The sequence below is a fragment of the Panthera tigris genome, chromosome C1 (assembly GCF_018350195.1).
Source record: "Panthera tigris isolate Pti1 chromosome C1, P.tigris_Pti1_mat1.1, whole genome shotgun sequence".
Taxonomy (NCBI): Eukaryota; Metazoa; Chordata; class Mammalia; order Carnivora; family Felidae; genus Panthera; species Panthera tigris.
Window position 1 is genome coordinate 14,205,928 of NC_056667.1, and position 16,860 is coordinate 14,222,787.

Here is a 16,860-nt window from a genome sequence, read left to right on the forward strand (position 1 = left end):
CGAAGCTCCGCCGCGCCGTCGGGTCTCCGCGAAGGCCGGCCGCGGCTCGCAGGCGGGGACAGGGGCCGGGCCGGGCGGCCGAGGCGCCCCCTCCCGCGAGCCCGGAGGGAGCGGCCGTGCGCGCCCGCCCGCTCTTTCTTTTTCGCGTCCCTCCCTCCGCTGCCCCCGCCCTCGCTCCCTATTTGGAGCGGAGACACCCCTGACGTCGGAGCCGCTCGGCTCGCCGCTCCCCCGCACCGCGCGCCCGCCCGGGGCCGCAGACGGCGCGCAGCGCAGCCCAGCCGAGCCTCGCGGGGCCGCCGCCAGCCCTGCCGGCCGCCTCCCGAGCCTCCCGGGGGCGCCGGGCCTGCCGCCCCCGCCGCCCGCACGCAGCTCCGCAGGAACCGGCGGGCGCGCCGCGCTCCCCGCCCGCCGCTGCTGCCGCCGCGCGCGCGGTAAGTCCCGCCCGGGCCGGCACGCGGGCGCCCGGCTTCCAGAGGCTTCGGCCGCAGGGGCAGCGCCGCGCCCCCGGGCCCGCCGGGGCACGGTGCGGAGGCGCCTCCGGACGCCGGGGCCGGGGCCGTGGGCGCGGGGCGGCTGGGGGCACCGCTGCGCCCCGAGCCCGTCCCCGGACTCGCCGGGGGGGGGGGGGGGGGTGGGGGGGGTGGGGGGTTCCAGTCCTTGCTGGGAGTTTCGGCGGCCGCGAGAGAAAGGGAGGGAGGTGCGTGGCGAGCGCACGCCGGGCGGGTCGAGGGCGGGTCGGGCCGCGCGGGCGCCGGGGCAGCGGCCGGGGTTCGGCCGCGGGGCTCGCGCGTCTCCCCGGCTCTGCCCGGGCCTCGCCGCGCCGCGAGCCGCTCCGCTCCGGTACGTCTCTGCCTCCTTTTTGTCCCTCTCCTTGTCTTTCTGTCTCCCCATCCGACTGCCTGTGTCTCTCGTCTCTCTGTTTCCGTCCCTTTCTTTCTGTTTCTTCTCCCCTTCTGCCTTCGTGTTGGCTCTCCCTGGGTTCGTGCCTCTCCGCCTTTCTGTTCTCTCTGTCTCTCCGTGCTGCCCCTCTGGGCGAGTCTCTCCATGTCTCTGCGTCTCCCTGATCCCCCACCCTCAAACTCCGACAGTCCCCCAGTATGGGCGGCACGAACCGCCCCCCACCCCACCCCATTGGGGTTCATGAATAGTTTCCTAGAGCCGGTAAAAGAAGCGAAACCCTCCCCCTACCTTCCGCCTGCCCCCGGGGCCTGGCCTGGGTCATCCCCCTGGAATTGAGTCTGGGGCAGGGGGAGCCAGCCTTTCCGGGGGCTCAGTTTTCTTAAGAATTCCACCCCCGCGAGGCGGCCTGGACAACGGGGCCGTGCCGCCGGCCACCTGCCCGCCCCGCTCCCTGGGCGGGGCGATTCTGATCTTTTACAAGCCGCAGTAAAGGGGGCGGCTGCCTGCCTTGGCGTGGCCAGGGGCTTGGCAGGCATCAGAGGAGAAGGGCACATTTTCAGGCTTTCTGAGGCCCTCGCCCAGCTGGAGGACACCAGCCTGTAACTACGGGAACCCCAGGAAAACAGAGGTCAGGGCTGGAGGCCAAAGGCTGGGCGCTGGTGGGGGAGGGGGGTGGGGAAGCAATTTGTCAACAAGGAGCCCCTCACCCTTTGTTACTGTGGAAACCATCAGCCTCCAGAAACTCCCCCAGATGCTGGGACTGCTTGGGTGTGGTTTGCCTGTAGTTGGGGCCAAAGAAAAGACGAGAGGAGCATTTCCTTGGCGACCCTTGCCCCTCTCCCCCCCCCACCCCCAGCCCCTGCGAGCTGGACCTCTTTCTCCTGGGCCTGCCCTGTTGGAGGGGTGGAGGGGGGAAGTAGGTGGTCTGCATTAGCCACGGATATATCCTCATTCTTTTGACGTGAGGTTTTAGACCGAGTCTGGCTCTTTCTCCCCACCCCCAGCCCCTAGGGTCGGTGGCTGCAGAATGGGCAGGGGTGCTGGTGAGGTCTGCAGTAGGACTTCTGCTGAGCAGATGTGCGGCCAGCCCTGCAGCAGCTCATTAGCATAGATTTGTTTTGGAGACAGTTTTTGGTCTGTGGGCAGGAGAGTCTGCAGGTGGGAGGGCCGTGGCCTGGGTGGGGAGGTTGGGGTGGGGTGGGGGTTTGTAGCCCGGAAGGTGGAGCTGCCTGGCGTGATGGAGGGGCAGGCCTTTGGGGCATGGGCTTGGCCCTGTGTGTCCACCCCCCGGACAGTCAGTTCATGGCCTTGCCAGCGCTGACGGCCGAGGGAAGGAAGGAAGCCACCCTGCGGTGAGATGGGTCATGGAGTCACAGTGGCCTTCAGCAACACGACGGAGCCGGCCTGTCCTTGAGGGAATCTGCTAAAATGGACTTCCCCAGGCCATGCTCCCTGTTGTGGAGGGTGCAGGTGTGAGGCTTACGGAGGCAAAGCAGATGGTCAGTGGCTCCGTCTGTAACTACTAAACTCTCCGCGCCCAGGCACACAGTGAGTCAACAGATGAGCTTGGGCCTGAACTTGTCCTTGGACCCCAGAGCGGGCGCAGGGGAGCCTGCAGAGCTGAGCGAGGCTGGGGTCTGACGCAGCTTGGCGGGCCTCCCAGAGCGACCTTGCCAGCCGCACCTTTCACGGAAGTCCTGGAAGTCCCGGCGCTCCTTCCAAGACCTGCAGGGACTGCCCCACCCTCACCGAGTCCCAAGCCTAGGGCTGTGGCCACAAAGGCCACACCCTCTGCACCAGCAGTGAGGACAGCCTGGCAGCCATGCCCAGCCTGTTTTCTCCAGGAGGGGGTTTTAGGGGGCTGATCTCTCCAAGACCCTGTTCCTTCCGTCAGTGGCCCCCCGGGGTGAAGGTCTGAGTGGCCTCTTCCTCTCAGCTCCCACCCTGGCTAGTCAGTGTGCTGGGTAGTGCTCCACAGTTTATAAAACCCTTTCTGAGCCATCATCTCGAATGGTTGAGTTTCCCCTAAATCCACTTTCACCCGGGCGGCTGCAACCCCGGATTTCGGTATTTTCAGGACCCGCCCAGGATCTGGTGGGAGGGGGTGGGGGAGAGGGGAGGGCGAGGGGCATCGTGTGGGAGGGAGGAGGGTGCGGGCAGAGTTCAGGGACCCCAGGCTAGCACTAATGGTGACCTCAGGATTTATCCCGTGGTGGCCACACTCTCCAGACCTTTCCACGCACTGCTCAATCCGGTGCTCCCAGCTGGCCTTTGAGGCAGGTGTTATCGTTGTCCCCACTTTGCAGATGAGGACATCGAGGCACAGAAAGGTTAAAGCGGCAGAGCCAGGATCTGAACCTGGGTCTGTGGCAGTCGGTTATGGAGAATATGTTGTGGAGAACCCAGATCTTTCTCTCTGTGTGTGTGGACAGGAAAAGAAGGAGAGGGAGGGACTTGGGTCACCCTGTCTGATCGGTTTGAAAACAACACGCGACAAACCCCACATGCTTGCCACGGGAATCGCGACGTCTCCCGAATGCTGAGCACCACAGTTCACGCCTCCATCCGGGTCAGTTGGGGCCCAGAGTGGGAAGGGTTCCCGGAGGAGGTTCCGGAAGCAGGAGCTGAAGTTGGCGAGAGGCTTACTTTGCTACCGAGGATTTGCCAGCCCCGCCCTCACCTGCTTCCACACCAGGCTGCTTGCTTGCTGGGAACAGTGACACCAGGGGCCTGGGTGTGTGTGTGGCCGGTGGTGAGTGGACCATTCTACCCAGAAAATCCTCATGTGCCTGGCCTGAATGTTCAGACTGACTCAGAAGAGGAAACGGGCAGCCAAGTTTTCGCTTCTTATACAGAACAGACTCTTCGCTCTCTATAGGGTTTCCCAGGGGGTGTGGGTGTGGGTGTGGGTGGGCTGGAGGAACCCCTTGAAAGCCAGGCCCCTCCAGTGACTTGAGGACTTGATTCCAGGCCCTAGAATCCAGACAGCAGGATGGTGACTGCCGTCAGCAGTGCTGTTATGGGGGATCCTTTCCTGGGGAGTTTGGGGGGGGGCCGTGGCTCCTAACCTGGATGGGCCTCAGAATCCTGTGGGAGCACTTGCAGATGCCCAGGCCACAGCCCGGACCTGTGGGGTCAGAATTTCCAGGGCTGTGGCCCCAGGGCATCTGGGTTTTGGCAGACATCCCCGGGAAGATGCTGGGTTCTGGTAGGTGTGGAGAGAGAGGACCCCGAAGACCCTCCCACGAAGCCTATTCTTACTGCCCCACCCCCTGCCCTTCCCCAGGGACCTTCTGAACCAAGGATCCCCAGAAAAGCACTCAGCGGCTCCCCTCTGTTCGTCCACTGCCTTGTGCCTCAGTGTGAGAGATCTGGGTGCTCACCTCCTTGATCTGTGCCTCAGTTTCCATGGTGCTGGAATGGGTCAACCATTGTCCTCTCCCTTCCCCCTGGGAGCTTCCTTTCTGTCTTGTTGGCAGCCTCAGATGTGTCCGGTGTTTGCAGGTCCTCTGCGGATCTGGGGGGTTTGGATTTGGGTGGCAGTGGGGTGAGGTGCCTCCATTGAAGCTTCTCCATGATGCTGAGGAAGAGTTGTATCCAAGGAGTCAGGGGTCGGCCATGGCTGCATGCTCGTCAACGGGGGCGTCTCATAGGCGGCAGTGGGGGGGGGTATGTCTCGTGAAGGAGTGGGACTTGAACTCTGCTCTGAGGGGGTGCGAATAAGGATAAGAGACACAGCCTGCTGGGGCAAAGGCAGGAAGCCCCAGGCCTCTTGCCAGCTCCAGACCATTCCCTGGATTCCCTGGATGCCTTCTCTTCCTCTGTTCCTGGCTTTGTCCTCTGGGAGCCTTTCCATCTGCAAAGGTAGCTGGTGGTTACCTTGCTTCTGTCCATGTTCAAATCTTGGTGTTCGTAAATCCAAAGTTTGTAAGCTTAAATCTCTTAACCTCCCCGTGCCTCAGTTTCTTCATCTCTAGAACGGGGGAAATAGTAGTAACTATCTTGTGGAGTTGTCATAAGGACGTGTAAATGACTACGTGTAAAAGTGCCTCGAACAGTACGTAGACCACAGCACCAGCTCTTGCTACCGTGAGATGGGCGGGGGATGTGCTGGGCCGTTAGGGATAAAGCCTCCCCTTCTTGCCTTTGCTTGTGCGGTGCCCTCAGCCAGCAGCTCCCTCCTCTCCCCATCATTGGTAACTAACTGTCATCCTGAATTAAATCCAGAATCACAAATCTCTCCTTCCCTCCGCCCCAGCCATCTCTGACTGCCCGTCCGAATAACTACTTCCTCCAAGCCCATCTCCCTCGACCTCCCTCTTTAGGCTCTGAGTTCTGAGTGGGCGTAGAGTCTGGGCCCCCAGCTCCCCTGCCCTCGCCCTCGCCTCTGTCTCCACCCGCCTAGAAGGTGCTTAGTGAACTGAGTTTGACCTGCAGGGAACTGCATGCCTCAGTGGAAAAGCATTGCTTGGCCTGACTTGCTGGGGGGCCTTGGGATGACTCCTTGGTGGGTGCGTGGGGGAATCCCTCTTCCCACCCTGGTGTTCTAGGAGTCCCCTGACTTGTGGTGTGACCTTCAGGGAGGGAGGAAGAGATGAGAATCTGTGGGTGAGGCTCTCATCTGAAGAAGGAAGGTCCCCCTACTGTGTAAAAAAAATCAGCTAATTTGCTGCTTGAAAAAACAACAAAAAAGCATAAACCAACAAGAACAACAACAAACTCACTAGCAAAGAGCCCGACCCAGTGTGTGTGGGGGGCAGCAGGGGTTCCTGGGGGTTGGGTGTGAGAGTGGGCCAAGGGTGGGTGCGTCCTGATGACAAGTGTCTGTGGGAGAGGCTAGCCCGGGGTCCACCCTGCCCCGCCCCCCTGCTCCAGTGCCCCACCCTCTGCTGCCTGGCCCGCCTTTCCCTCGCTCTCCCAGGGGAAGAGGGCTGGCCCGAGCTGGGTGCCCGCTGTTTGCATCCGCCCAGTCGTTCTCCCCAACAGGGCCCTGCTCCCCATTTTAGGGTTGAGGCCGGCACAAGCATGCAGAGAGATGAGCTTTATTTCTGGAAGTCACACAGGCCCTGGTGGGAGGGCCAGACTTGAACTAGGAGACTCCAGGGGCCCCGTGCTTGTGCTGTGAGCTGGGCAGTTGGCTGGAGATCAGGGCTGCTGGCCTGGGTAAGCAGAGTGTGGCTCCAGCCCCCTCTGAGGTCCCGGTTGGGCCTCGCAGGTTGGCTTATGGCACGACAACCCCCCCCCCTCCCCCCCCCCCCCCCCCCCCCCCGCCCCACTCCTTCCCTTCACGCTGTGGGCACAGCTGGATTAGTTCTGGGCTATGTGCTAGAGACGGAGACTCAGTTTCTGCTATAACTTAGCCCTAATAACCAGTCCCCATGCTCCAGGCCCCTGACTCCCAACAAAAACTCACCCTTGCCCTGTCTCCCAATAAACGTTGCTTTATTAACCCCACCCCCAATCACAGCTCTGCCCCCCTGTAGCCTGGTTCCAGCCCATGGCCTCCATTCCAGCCCCCACAACCCCCTCACCAAACTGAACTGCAAAGCAGACCCAGCTGGGCTCCAGGCTGCTTCCAGTCAACCCCAGTCTCAACTCCCACTGAACACCGCTCCCGGCCCCAGTCCCCTCCTGGCCTGGACCCCATCTTCCTGAGGACTCTCCATAGGGTCAGGTATAGGACAAAGTCCCCAGACCTCTGAGGTCTCTGAGGGGCTGGTCCAGCCTGGGGAGGCCTAGGGAGCTCTGGCCTCAAGTGGGCCTCCAGGGCCCCCTCCTGGGGGGCTGTGGTCAGACCCTGACTCAGAGGCCAATTCCCTGGACACGGGAGAGGACCTGGTGGGGTCAGGAAGCCTCCTGGATGTGCAGCTTGTTGAAAAATTAGTTCGGTTGCCAGTTAGGAACAAGCCCATTCTGTTTTGTTGGGATGTGGTTGTACTGAAAACATGGGCTTCGCTGCCCATCTTATGAGTGAGACCGGAAATGCGTGGGTGAGAGCTGGGGTCATGACACAAACACATTTGGGACGGGGCAGAACACCCTTCCCCCTTCCCCACTGGCTGGAGCAGGGGTCACCCAGGCACTGGGGTCCAGTGACATGGGGCTTGTCTCTTCTCCTGGAGACCTCCGGGAGAAGGGGCTGAGCAGAACTTTCTGGGTGGAGACAACAGATCGAACAGCCCTGCAGGCTGGCCCAGGCTCTCCGAGCAAGCCCAGCGGAGCCAGCCCACCTAGGTTTTCCCTCCTCGGGGCACTTCCGGGACACTCCCTCCCCCTTCCTGGGCTTTTCACCAAGGACCTGCCACTTTCTGCAGGAGGTGGGCTGAGGGTAGGGTCGTTCTGAATGCAATGTTCCCCTCTGGTGCCTGGGGGACAGCACCTGGCCCCTGATCCCGAGTCAGCCACCCCCAGGCCCCTCCTGGGGGTGCCTGAAGACACCGAATCCGGGACCGACTGAGCTGGACCAGTTCTCAAGCCCGGCTCCATACCAGAAGCACCTTGGGAGCTTCCTAGAGGCTCACTCTGATCTAGAACCTCACCCCACAAGCCCCCAGGGGATTCTCATGCTCCACCAGGTTTAGAAACCAGTGGTGCAGGGCATTTCACTCATTTTTTGGACGGGGACGCTGAGGCCTGGGTGTCCAGGGTCGCACAGGCACGAGCACTCCTGGCTCCCTGTCCAGTGCCCTTTCTCGTGTCCTGTCCCCAGAAACCCCCTTGCAGGCACTGACCTCGTTTCCTAGCCGCTCTGAATCCTCCCTCGTCCACACGTTTGGAGGTGGGGGAGAGGGCGAAGTCTACAGAAGATGAAGTTGGGGAACAAACCCCGGGAGAGCCCCCTCTGAGTGGAATCCTTCAGACACACGCTGCCCTGCAGCGCCATCTTCTGGCAAATTCTGGTATTACTGTCTCCTTCCGTCCAGTTTACAGAGAGGGTCCAGGGCTTGGCTTGGCCTGCCTCGGAGGTTGGGATGGAGCTGGGAGATGAATACACATTCGTCTCAGGGCTTGAGGCTCTGGTGGGGCAGCCAAAGAATAAATGGTCTGGTCCAAGGTTAGCTGTTTCACCCGACGCCCAGCCAGCCGGGGCGGCACCAGACTTCACGGTGACGGACGAAGGTTTTCCTGGTGGCTGACCCCCAGGGCGGCATGCCCAGGAGACGTGCTGGGTGGCCAGCCCCTGGAGGGCAGGCGCTGTGCGGGCAGTCTTTTGTGTTTCCCGGAGGGCCCACAGCATCACAGCAAGGAGGGAGCTAACGCTTGCTCAACACTCACCACGCGCTCGGAGACTCTGCGTCACGTTGGGCATTCGTCCTTTACCATCCGGTCTCACCATCCCCATTTCTTAGATGAAGAAACTGAGGCACAGACATAAAAGGTGACTTGCTCAAAGCTGCACAGTAAGTTGGAAAAGTAACGCACGTGGAGTGTGTGTTACCTGCCAGCCTCACTGCCGAGGGCTTTGCAGCTCGTCTTTGTGACCCCCGCCCCATGCACATCTATCAGCAGCCCCATTGTCGAGGTTCAGAAAGGAGAAATAACTTGTCTGAGGTCGTGCTTCGCTGGTAAGCGGTAGAGCTCGGATTTGCACCCCGGCAGTCAGGGGTCAGAGCCCATGCTTGTAACACCACCGTCCGCTCTGCCCACGGCCCGCTGGGCCCTGCTGGCCTCACCTACTGTCTGCGCTCCGTTCCAGGGCTCTAGAGGCCACGGGCATGATGCTTCGGGTCCTGGTTGGGGCTTTCATCCCCGCGATGCTGCTGGCCGCCCCACCGCCCATCAACAAGCTGGCACTGTTCCCGGACAAGAGTGCCTGGTGTGAGGCCAAGAACATCACCCAGATCGTGGGCCACAGCGGCTGTGAGGCCAAGTCCATCCAGAACAGGTGGGAACCCCGGGGGTGTGAGGGGAGTGGATGCGTCCAGAGGCCCGGAGGGAGGCGGAGACAGGGCTGGCCGCCCGTCCCTGCCTCCGCCATGGTGTCACGGGCGCCGGGACCGTCTCCTCCCACAGGGCCTGCCTAGGACAGTGCTTCAGCTACAGCGTTCCCAACACCTTCCCACAGTCTACGGAGTCCCTGGTTCACTGTGACTCCTGCATGCCGGCCCAGTCCATGTGGGAGATTGTGAGTATGGCTGCCCGCCCCTGCCCAGCCTCCCCGCAGAGACTTCCCGGGCCTTGGCCCCAGTGCTTATGAGTAAGGCCCCACTGTGTGCAGGGTCCAGGGCTTGTGCTGGGGATACACGTGTGGTCCTTGCCACGTGATGGCTTATGAGTCTGACACCAGCGTGTACAGGACAAGGGATCTCTTGAAGCTCCATTCTGATGTCAGTCACATTCCGAAGTCCTTTTAGTGGTTTCCCATTGTCTTAAGATGAGACCGAACTCCTTGTCGTGACCCACAGTGCCTGGCGTGGCCTGGCTCACCAGTCTGTTGAGCTTTGGCCTCTCTCATTTCCTTTACTAGCTCGACACTTGACATCAGTGTACTTTCTTTCAGTCTCTCATGCCTACTCTTCTTGCTGCCACCACAGGGCCTTTGCACATACATGCTCTTTCCCCTGTTTGCTTCTCCTCCTCACCCAGTTAACGTCTGTTTATTCTTCTGCTTGTGGCTCAGCAGCGTTTTCTCGGGGCCCTATCCCACCGCCTTGACTGCTGTGTGCCTCTGCTTTGACTCCTGTCACAGTTTCCCATCTGCATTTGGGTGATTTTGACAAATCTGTTTCCCCCACTAGACTCTGAATTCTTTGAGGAATCATGCCTGTCCTTGTGTCCCCAGAGCTGGCAGGGAGTAGGTGCTCCGTGGAAGGAAGGAAGGAAAGGAAAAGGAAAGGCCGTTGGAAAAGTGTGACCTTAGGAGAAGAGCAAAACCCTGGAGGGCTCAATAGGGCTGACCTAGGCTGGGCTGGGGGTTTGGGATTGGGCTCCTTGAAGAAGTGATGTCTGAGCACAGATCCAGAGGTTGCGTACAAGTTAACTGGGCCAGTTTGGTGCGGGTGGTAGGGGTGGGTTAGGTAAGGACCTTTCAGGCAGAGGGAACAGCATGTGCAAAGTCTCAGATCAGGCAGCTCAGAGTTGGCGGTGGGGAGGGGCTCAAGGTCAGGGGCAGAGAGGTCAGCTGGAGGCAGCCTGAGGGTCCTGCGGGGCCTTAGTAAGGAGTCTGAACTTTTCTTTAAGTGCACTGGGGAGCACTGAGGGGAATTTTAGGCAGGGGCAGGCCCTGTTGGGTTTTCCCCTCAGGCCTCTGTGAGGGAATGGTAGGGAGGCGGCAGGACTGGGTGTGAGGAGACAGGTTGGGTGGGACCTGCAGGGGCTCACCCCCACCCCCAGTGGAGGGGCCCACAGAGCTAACTGGGGTATCTCGGGTGGGCTCAGGGATTCTGGGGTCTCTGGGATTGCTGGTCCCGTGAGGAATGTTGCCCTCGGGGCCTCCCTGCCAGCCCCGGGCCTTTGGAAATATGTCTTCCCTTCTCTCCTGCCCTCCCCAGGTGACCTTGGAGTGCCCCGGCCACGAGGAGGTGCCCAGGGTGGACAAGCTGGTGGAGAAGATCCTGCACTGTAGCTGCCAGGCATGTGGCAAGGAGCCTAGTCACGGGCTGAGTGTCTACGTGCAGGGCGAGGACGCGCCGGGCTCCCAGCCGGGCACCCGTCCCCACCCCCACCCTGGAGGGCAGACCCCTGAGCCCGAGGACCCGCCCGGGGCCCCCCACGTGGAGGAAGAGGGGGCTGAGGACTGAGGCCCCAACTCTTCCTCCCCTCTCGTCCCCTGCGGAATGTTGGGTGTCACCCTTGGGGGAAAGGTGGGGAGAAAGGCTGAAGCCCCCCTTTGGCACTGGACGGACTTGGATTCAGATTTGGACTTGGAATGCTCTCTGGTTGCCGTGGAGATCCGAGGGGAGGGGTCGGGGGCCAAGCTGCACAATTTAATATATTCACGAGTGAGGGGAGGGAGCAGTGGATCTTCAGGGTTCTTTTTCGGAGGGCGGGGGGTTCTCTTCCTTTCTGCCTCCTAGTGATGTGCCTTTGGGAGGGGGAGGAGGTTGGCCACGCTGCTGAGGTGGGTGCGCGGTCCTCACAGCCCCTAGTGGGGCCCTGAGTCCGGCGGGGGCGGGGGGGGGGCGCCTTGCCAGGAGCAGCCTTGAGGGAGGGGCTGGGTCCAGGCTGGGGGGACCACAGGAGAAGCTGGAGCCCCACAGGCTCCCCCAAAGGCCTCCCGTGCCCAGGGCAGCTGCTCCCAGGTGGCACCGAAGTGGCCCTCCCTCGATGGCGTGCTTGGGAGTCAGGTCTGGGCAGGACCCTGCTGACTCATGGCCCTGGAGCTGGGAGCCAGGCTCTCTGGGCCTCTCTGGCTTCCTTGGCTTTCCAGAGGGTGGAGGGAGGCAAGGAAGGAGCCTTCCTCGGCCAGGGAGAGGGGAGGGCTCCCAGACCATCACCAGAGTGTCCCTCCCTCTCCCTCTCCCACCCCCCCCCCCCAGTTCCGGGTCCCTCGGAGAGCTGGTGGAGCCAGCCTTTCCCCTCCTGGGGGGCGCTTTCTAAATATCTGACGGTGGGGAGGCTCCAAAGAGGGACCTGGGTGGGGTGGACTCTGGCTGAGCCTCAAGAAACTAGGGAGAGGAGGGGGTGGGTCCTTGGTGGCCAGTGTCCCCATAGCTCTCCAGCAGCTCTCCACCCATCACCTCCCTCCCAGCTGCACTTTAACCCAGAGGGGGAGTGGGGTCCTGGGGACAGGGCAGGCGGGCAGTGAGGAGTGCCCCTCGGGACCCCTTCCCGCCTGTGTCTGCTCCTCTGACCCCAGGGCGGCTGGTAGCTCCCCCAGCCCCCTGCCTGGGGGTGCCCCCGGCCCTCACGGCTGTTCCGACAAGAGCTTCTGGAGCTTGTAACCAGCAGATTGTTTCCCTGACGGACCCTGAGTTTTCTCATGAATAAATTCGTTCAATGCTTGTGTTCTCTTCCTTACTAGGGGTGGGGGTGGGGGCTCTGCTGACCCAGGGTACCCCAAGGGGCCCTTGCTGAGGCCTCAGGCTGCACAGTGAGCCCCCCTCCCCCAGCACACCCTCCCTGCGGGCTAGTGACCCTCTCACTTTCCTGCCGTGTTGTGCGCTGTGGCTCCTGCTTTCCTGGCTCCCACCTCTTCCCTTGGGCGCCCACTTCTGGCCTTGTATATATGTCTTGGGTGGGCCTCCAGACCCCGCACTTCCAATCTTGACCTTGGTCCCTTGGGCTTGCCTCCCGTCAGCCCTCTTCACCCTCACAGTGAGCCAGCATCAGCCCTTTCCTGGACCCCAGCCTAGCCCGGCCCAGAAGAAGGGGACAGAAACAAAGCCAGTGGTTCTAAATGAATATACGAGGTGGGGTGTTGTACCGACTACGTGCCAGGCTGGGCACCTGACCGCCTCACAATGACCCTATGGGTTTGGTATCATTGCCCCCCATGCCATTTGGTCCCCCCACATTCTCCATTGAGACACCGCGGAGCTGGTGGTGTGGGTGAGGACTCTGACCCTTTCTTCCTCACACACATCGCTGTAAACACCATGTACCAGGCAATTTACATACATTATTTCTAATCCATGGAAAATCCTCCTTTTGCAACTGAGCGCGTGCGTTCATGCCCCGGGAAGGCTGTGCCCAGGCTGGGAGGCAGCGGTGCCGGGAGTCTAACCTTGCGCCCTCTAGCTACAAGGGCTGTGTACTACACACGTGGTTTCCCCAGTGGACACAGCCTTCCCTTCTTGGCTGCTCCGCGCTGTTGTGTACTTCCCAGCTCCAGGACGTCGCTCCTTGCAGTTGTTTGGACATACCCATCTATGGGTATGACCTGGACTTGGATTGGAGAGAAGTATACCTCCTGTATGCAGACTTTAGTGACCCCTAGTCTGGTAGGGACAAGCCCTGGCCATCTTAGTAGCCATTCTTTACGGCTGGTGGTGAGGACTGACGGGAGGGCACAGAGAAGATGCTGTGGCGCTTCCAAGGACTCAGAGACCAGGTCCAAAAGAAGGACTTCCTGGGACCGTGTCCTTGGTGCTGGACCTCTGAGGCCCAAGGACCGTCTTGGCAGGATGAATCTTGGTCAGGAGCCGCCTCCATCCTGTGTGTGGAACAAGGCAGTGTAGACATACAAAGAGATTAAGAGGCTGGTTGGAAAGAAAGCAGGAAGGTGGGTTGGCGCGGCTGGTGGCACGTCTGGAATGCGAGCCAGAGTTCAGACTTCATTCCCTTTGCAGTAAGCGCCCCGGAGGCGTCTGCACAGAGCTGGGTTTCTGGGAGAGCGGAGACCCGCGGCGGTGACTGCAGTGGTCCAGGCAGGAGAGGACGGACGCCAGAATTGGGCGGGGGCAAAGGCGCGCTGGGGAGGCGGGGCGAGGAGGAGAGGCGCCGATGATTGGATGCGGGAGCAGCAAATGGGAGGAGCCAGACTTGATTGCAGGCAAACCCTTGAGAAGCGGCGCTAGCGGTGCCAGCCTGCCCCCGGGAGTGAGGTGCACGGAGCAGTGACTTCGATTTTCCTCCTGGCCAACCTCAAGCTGAACCACCCAGAGAGCCCCCCGCCCCACAGCGATGGTGGAAGGACCTAAAATCTTTACAAGGGATTAACGCTGACAGCACAGGCCCCTCCCCGCAAGGGCGGGCGAGTAATTAGCTCCAGCTTCCCCACCTCGTTGGCTTACGTGGAACCTACAACTCCCAGCTAGTTTTCTTCCCCTGCTGCATGCCTTTGGGAATATCCAGTCGCCCTGGGTTCAAATCCTGGTCGGGCCACTTCTTAGCTGTGTAATCTTGAGGAGGTCGGTTAAACTCTGAGGCTCAGTTTCCCCATCTGTAGCATGGGGACTAATGATCACACCTCTCTTAACCCCAGGGTCGTGGTGAGCTTTACATAGATTGATGTACAAATGGAGCTTGGAACGGTGCCTGGAAAGTAGGAAGACCTTGAAAAACGAGCTGTTGGTGCAGCTGGCTGGCTCAGCCGGTAGAGGATGTGACTTTCCATCTCAGGGTCCTGAGTTCAAGCCCCACATTGGGTGTAGAGTTTACATTAAAAAACAAAACACACAGGGGCGCCTGGGTGGCTCAGTCGGTTAAGCGGCCGACTTCGGCTCAGGTCATGATCTCGAGGTCCGTGAGTTCGAGCCCCGCGTCGGGCTCTGTGCTGACAGCTCAGAGCCTGGAGCCTGTTTCAGATTGTGTCTCCCTCTCTCTGACCCTCCTCCGTTCATGCTCTGTCTCTCTCTGTCTCAAAAATAAGTAAACGTTAAAAAATTAAAAAAAAAAAATAAAAAACAAAACACACATACACAAGAAAAATGCCAGCTGTCGTTCTAATTATCGAGAATGAGTGATTGGGTCACAACTGCTGGTGGATGGGCTGATAGTTTTGTTCACTCATTCATTCATTCATTCATTCACTGAACAGATGTTTACTGAGGAGCTTAATATATGCTGAGCCTACAGCAGTGAAGGAAACTGACCACGAACACAAGGAATTTATCCAGTTAATCAGCATCTTCTGCAAAAGCAGCTTTGGGCAGACCTCACAACCTCCCTGGACCTCAGTTTCTCCCTCCCTGTAATGCAGAACTCTGGCAGGCATAATAGAGGTGGCACCAGCCTTCTCCTCCAGAGAGGGAGCTCCCCATGGCTAGAAGTAATCAAGAAGAGACTGAGCATCCCTGAAGGCCCCTCTCTACCCTGAGACATTAAGGGTGTTTAGGACTTTATTATTCCATGACAGAGATGATAAACTTTAAGAGCACACACATGGAGCTTTAAGAAAGTTCTTACATTCAAGATAATAACAGTGTGGCCACAAGGTGGCACCACTACCCAGCCCAATCTAGACAATTTTTTTTTTTTTTTAAATTATAGTTAAGTACAGATCACAATATAACAAACATCTTGGGGGGTGCCTGGAGGGCTCAGTCAGTTAAGCGTCCGACTCTTTATTTCAACTCAGGTCATGATCTCCCAGTTCGGGAATTGAGCCCCACATCAGGCTCTGCACTGACAGCTTGGAGCCTACTTGGGATTCTCTCTCCCCACCCCCTACCCCCACACCCCTCCCCGGTTCACGTGTGCACGCTCTCTTCCTCCCTCTCTCTCTCAAAATAAATAAATAAACATTAAAAAAATCCTCAAACATTTGTGAATCTGTCACCCAGAATGAACAAATAATAAAGTTGTCATGTTTTCTTTAGACTTATAAATGAATGAATGAATGAATGGATGAATAAAGGCCTCCTCCTCCTCCTCCACAGCCCCATCTGTGGGCAAGCCTGGGACTCTGAGCACCAAATAGTGACTTGAGGGTGGATGGGGTGCTGCAGGGTCTTGAGGTTTTTCTGTCTTGGGCGTTGGACGGTCCTGAGTTTCAGTTCCACTAGACTTGCTGACCTTGGGTGAGTCCCAGCTTAACACCCACATATCAGCATTATGTAGGGGTAGGAATAATGGAGTAAAGCCTCTGGAACATGGCGCGAATCGTGTACATGGGAGGTACTCCTTTTCAGTTTCTGTGGAGGGAAAAAGACCCCTCCCCCCTCAGATTCCCTCAGGTTGCTTGCTCTCCGTGTTTTCTTTTTTTCCCCATAGCAGTGATCCCTTTACGGCGACTTTAAAAGTTTATTATGCTTATTGTTTACTGTCTGTCTCCTTCGACTAGAATGTAAACTCCGTGAAGCTGGATGTCGGTTGTGGTTACTCTCGTGTCCTGATTGGTCAGAATAGTGCCTAACACCTAGTAGGTGCTCAATAAATGTTTGTTGAATGAATGAGTGGAAGCCCCAGTATTGATCTGTGAAGTTTCTGGTAGAGATTCTTCTTAGCTAGGGGAAGAGACACACAGAGGGGTCACCTTCCGGGGGTGTTACACCCAACCTCTCTACCTGTGGTGTCTCCACCGCATCTGGCCTAAGGATTCCCGAATCGGAGACTTCACCCTCAGTGAGGCTGTCGGGAATGTAGGTTTCTGCTCAAAGGAACCCAAGGAGGAGGTAACCTGCTGTTTAAAGGTTTGAAGGACTACATATACTATTCTATACGCACATATGTGCACATATGTGTGTGTGTACACACTGGAGGGCAAGCGAGCTCCCCAGTAGCTCCCAACGGGCTCCCCCTGCTAGCGCGACGACCCCCGCTGCGGGTGGGCAGCCCCCCGTTGGGGAGCAGTCCTAGGTAGCCGCGGCCACAGCCTCTCCTTTGAGTTCCTCCTGCGCCGCCGCCGCGAGAGGGTCGGAGAGGGGTGTGCGGGGTGGAGGAGGCCGAGGCTGGGGCGGCGACCTGGGGGTGCGGAGGGCCCCGCGCGCGGCGGGGCGGGGGCTCGGCTGTCCCCGCCCACCGCGGGGCGGGGCGGGGCGGGGCGCAGGCTCCGCGGCGCGGGGGACCGCGCGCTCCTGGAAGCGCCACCGGCTCCTTCGCGCGCGCCTGCCCCTCGCGGCGCCTCCCGGGCTCCCTGGGCGCCTGCCCGGCCCGCGGCCGCCTCTTCCTCCCCCAGCCCCGCGGCGCCTGCCGCAGTCGCCGGGAGCGGAGCAGCGCCGAGCGCCCAGGTACCGAGCGCGGGCGGGAGCGGGGCCGGGGACCCGGCGGCGGCGCGGCCGCCGCTGCTCCTGTCCCCGCGGGTCGGCCCGGTGTCCTCCCGCACGCCGCAGGGGGCCGTGGCCGCCCAAGCCCGGGCTGCCTCTGCGCCGGCTCGGAGACCTGCCTTCCCCACCGGGGGCTTGGCCGGGGCTCGCGTGCGGCCCCCCCCCCCGCCCCCCATCCGCCGCCACCCGAGTCACCGCGGTACGCCCACCTGCCACGGAGGGGGTGCCCCGGGTTGAGCGCGTCCCCCGCTCCCGGCTCCCCGGGTCCCCGCCCCAGGCAGGCGTCCGCGCCCGGATCTTCCCGCCCGCCCCCTCTAGGGGGCTCTGCTCCCACCCGTCCAACCGTCCAGTCACTTGGCGCCTCGTCCTC

General features: G+C 60.3%; 1 protein-coding gene across 2 annotated transcripts; it reads left to right on the top strand.

The window, feature by feature from the left end:
- The first annotated feature begins 373 nt into the window (after nt 1-373).
- On the top strand, nt 374-11,846 carry NBL1 (NBL1, DAN family BMP antagonist). 2 transcript variants are annotated; one of them, XM_042996812.1, is made up of 4 exons: nt 374-434; nt 8,600-8,788; nt 8,917-9,028; nt 10,395-11,846. In XM_042996812.1, exons 2-4 carry the CDS (start codon nt 8,619-8,621, stop codon nt 10,641-10,643), a joined length of 531 nt encoding a protein of 176 aa, XP_042852746.1. In that variant the 5' UTR covers nt 374-434; nt 8,600-8,618; the 3' UTR covers nt 10,644-11,846. The 2 variants fall into 2 exon arrangements, with proteins under 2 accessions (XP_042852746.1, XP_042852747.1); XM_042996813.1 differs by lacking the exon at nt 374-434 and adding an exon at nt 1,450-1,531.
- Nucleotides 11,847-16,860: the final 5,014 nt, after the last annotated feature.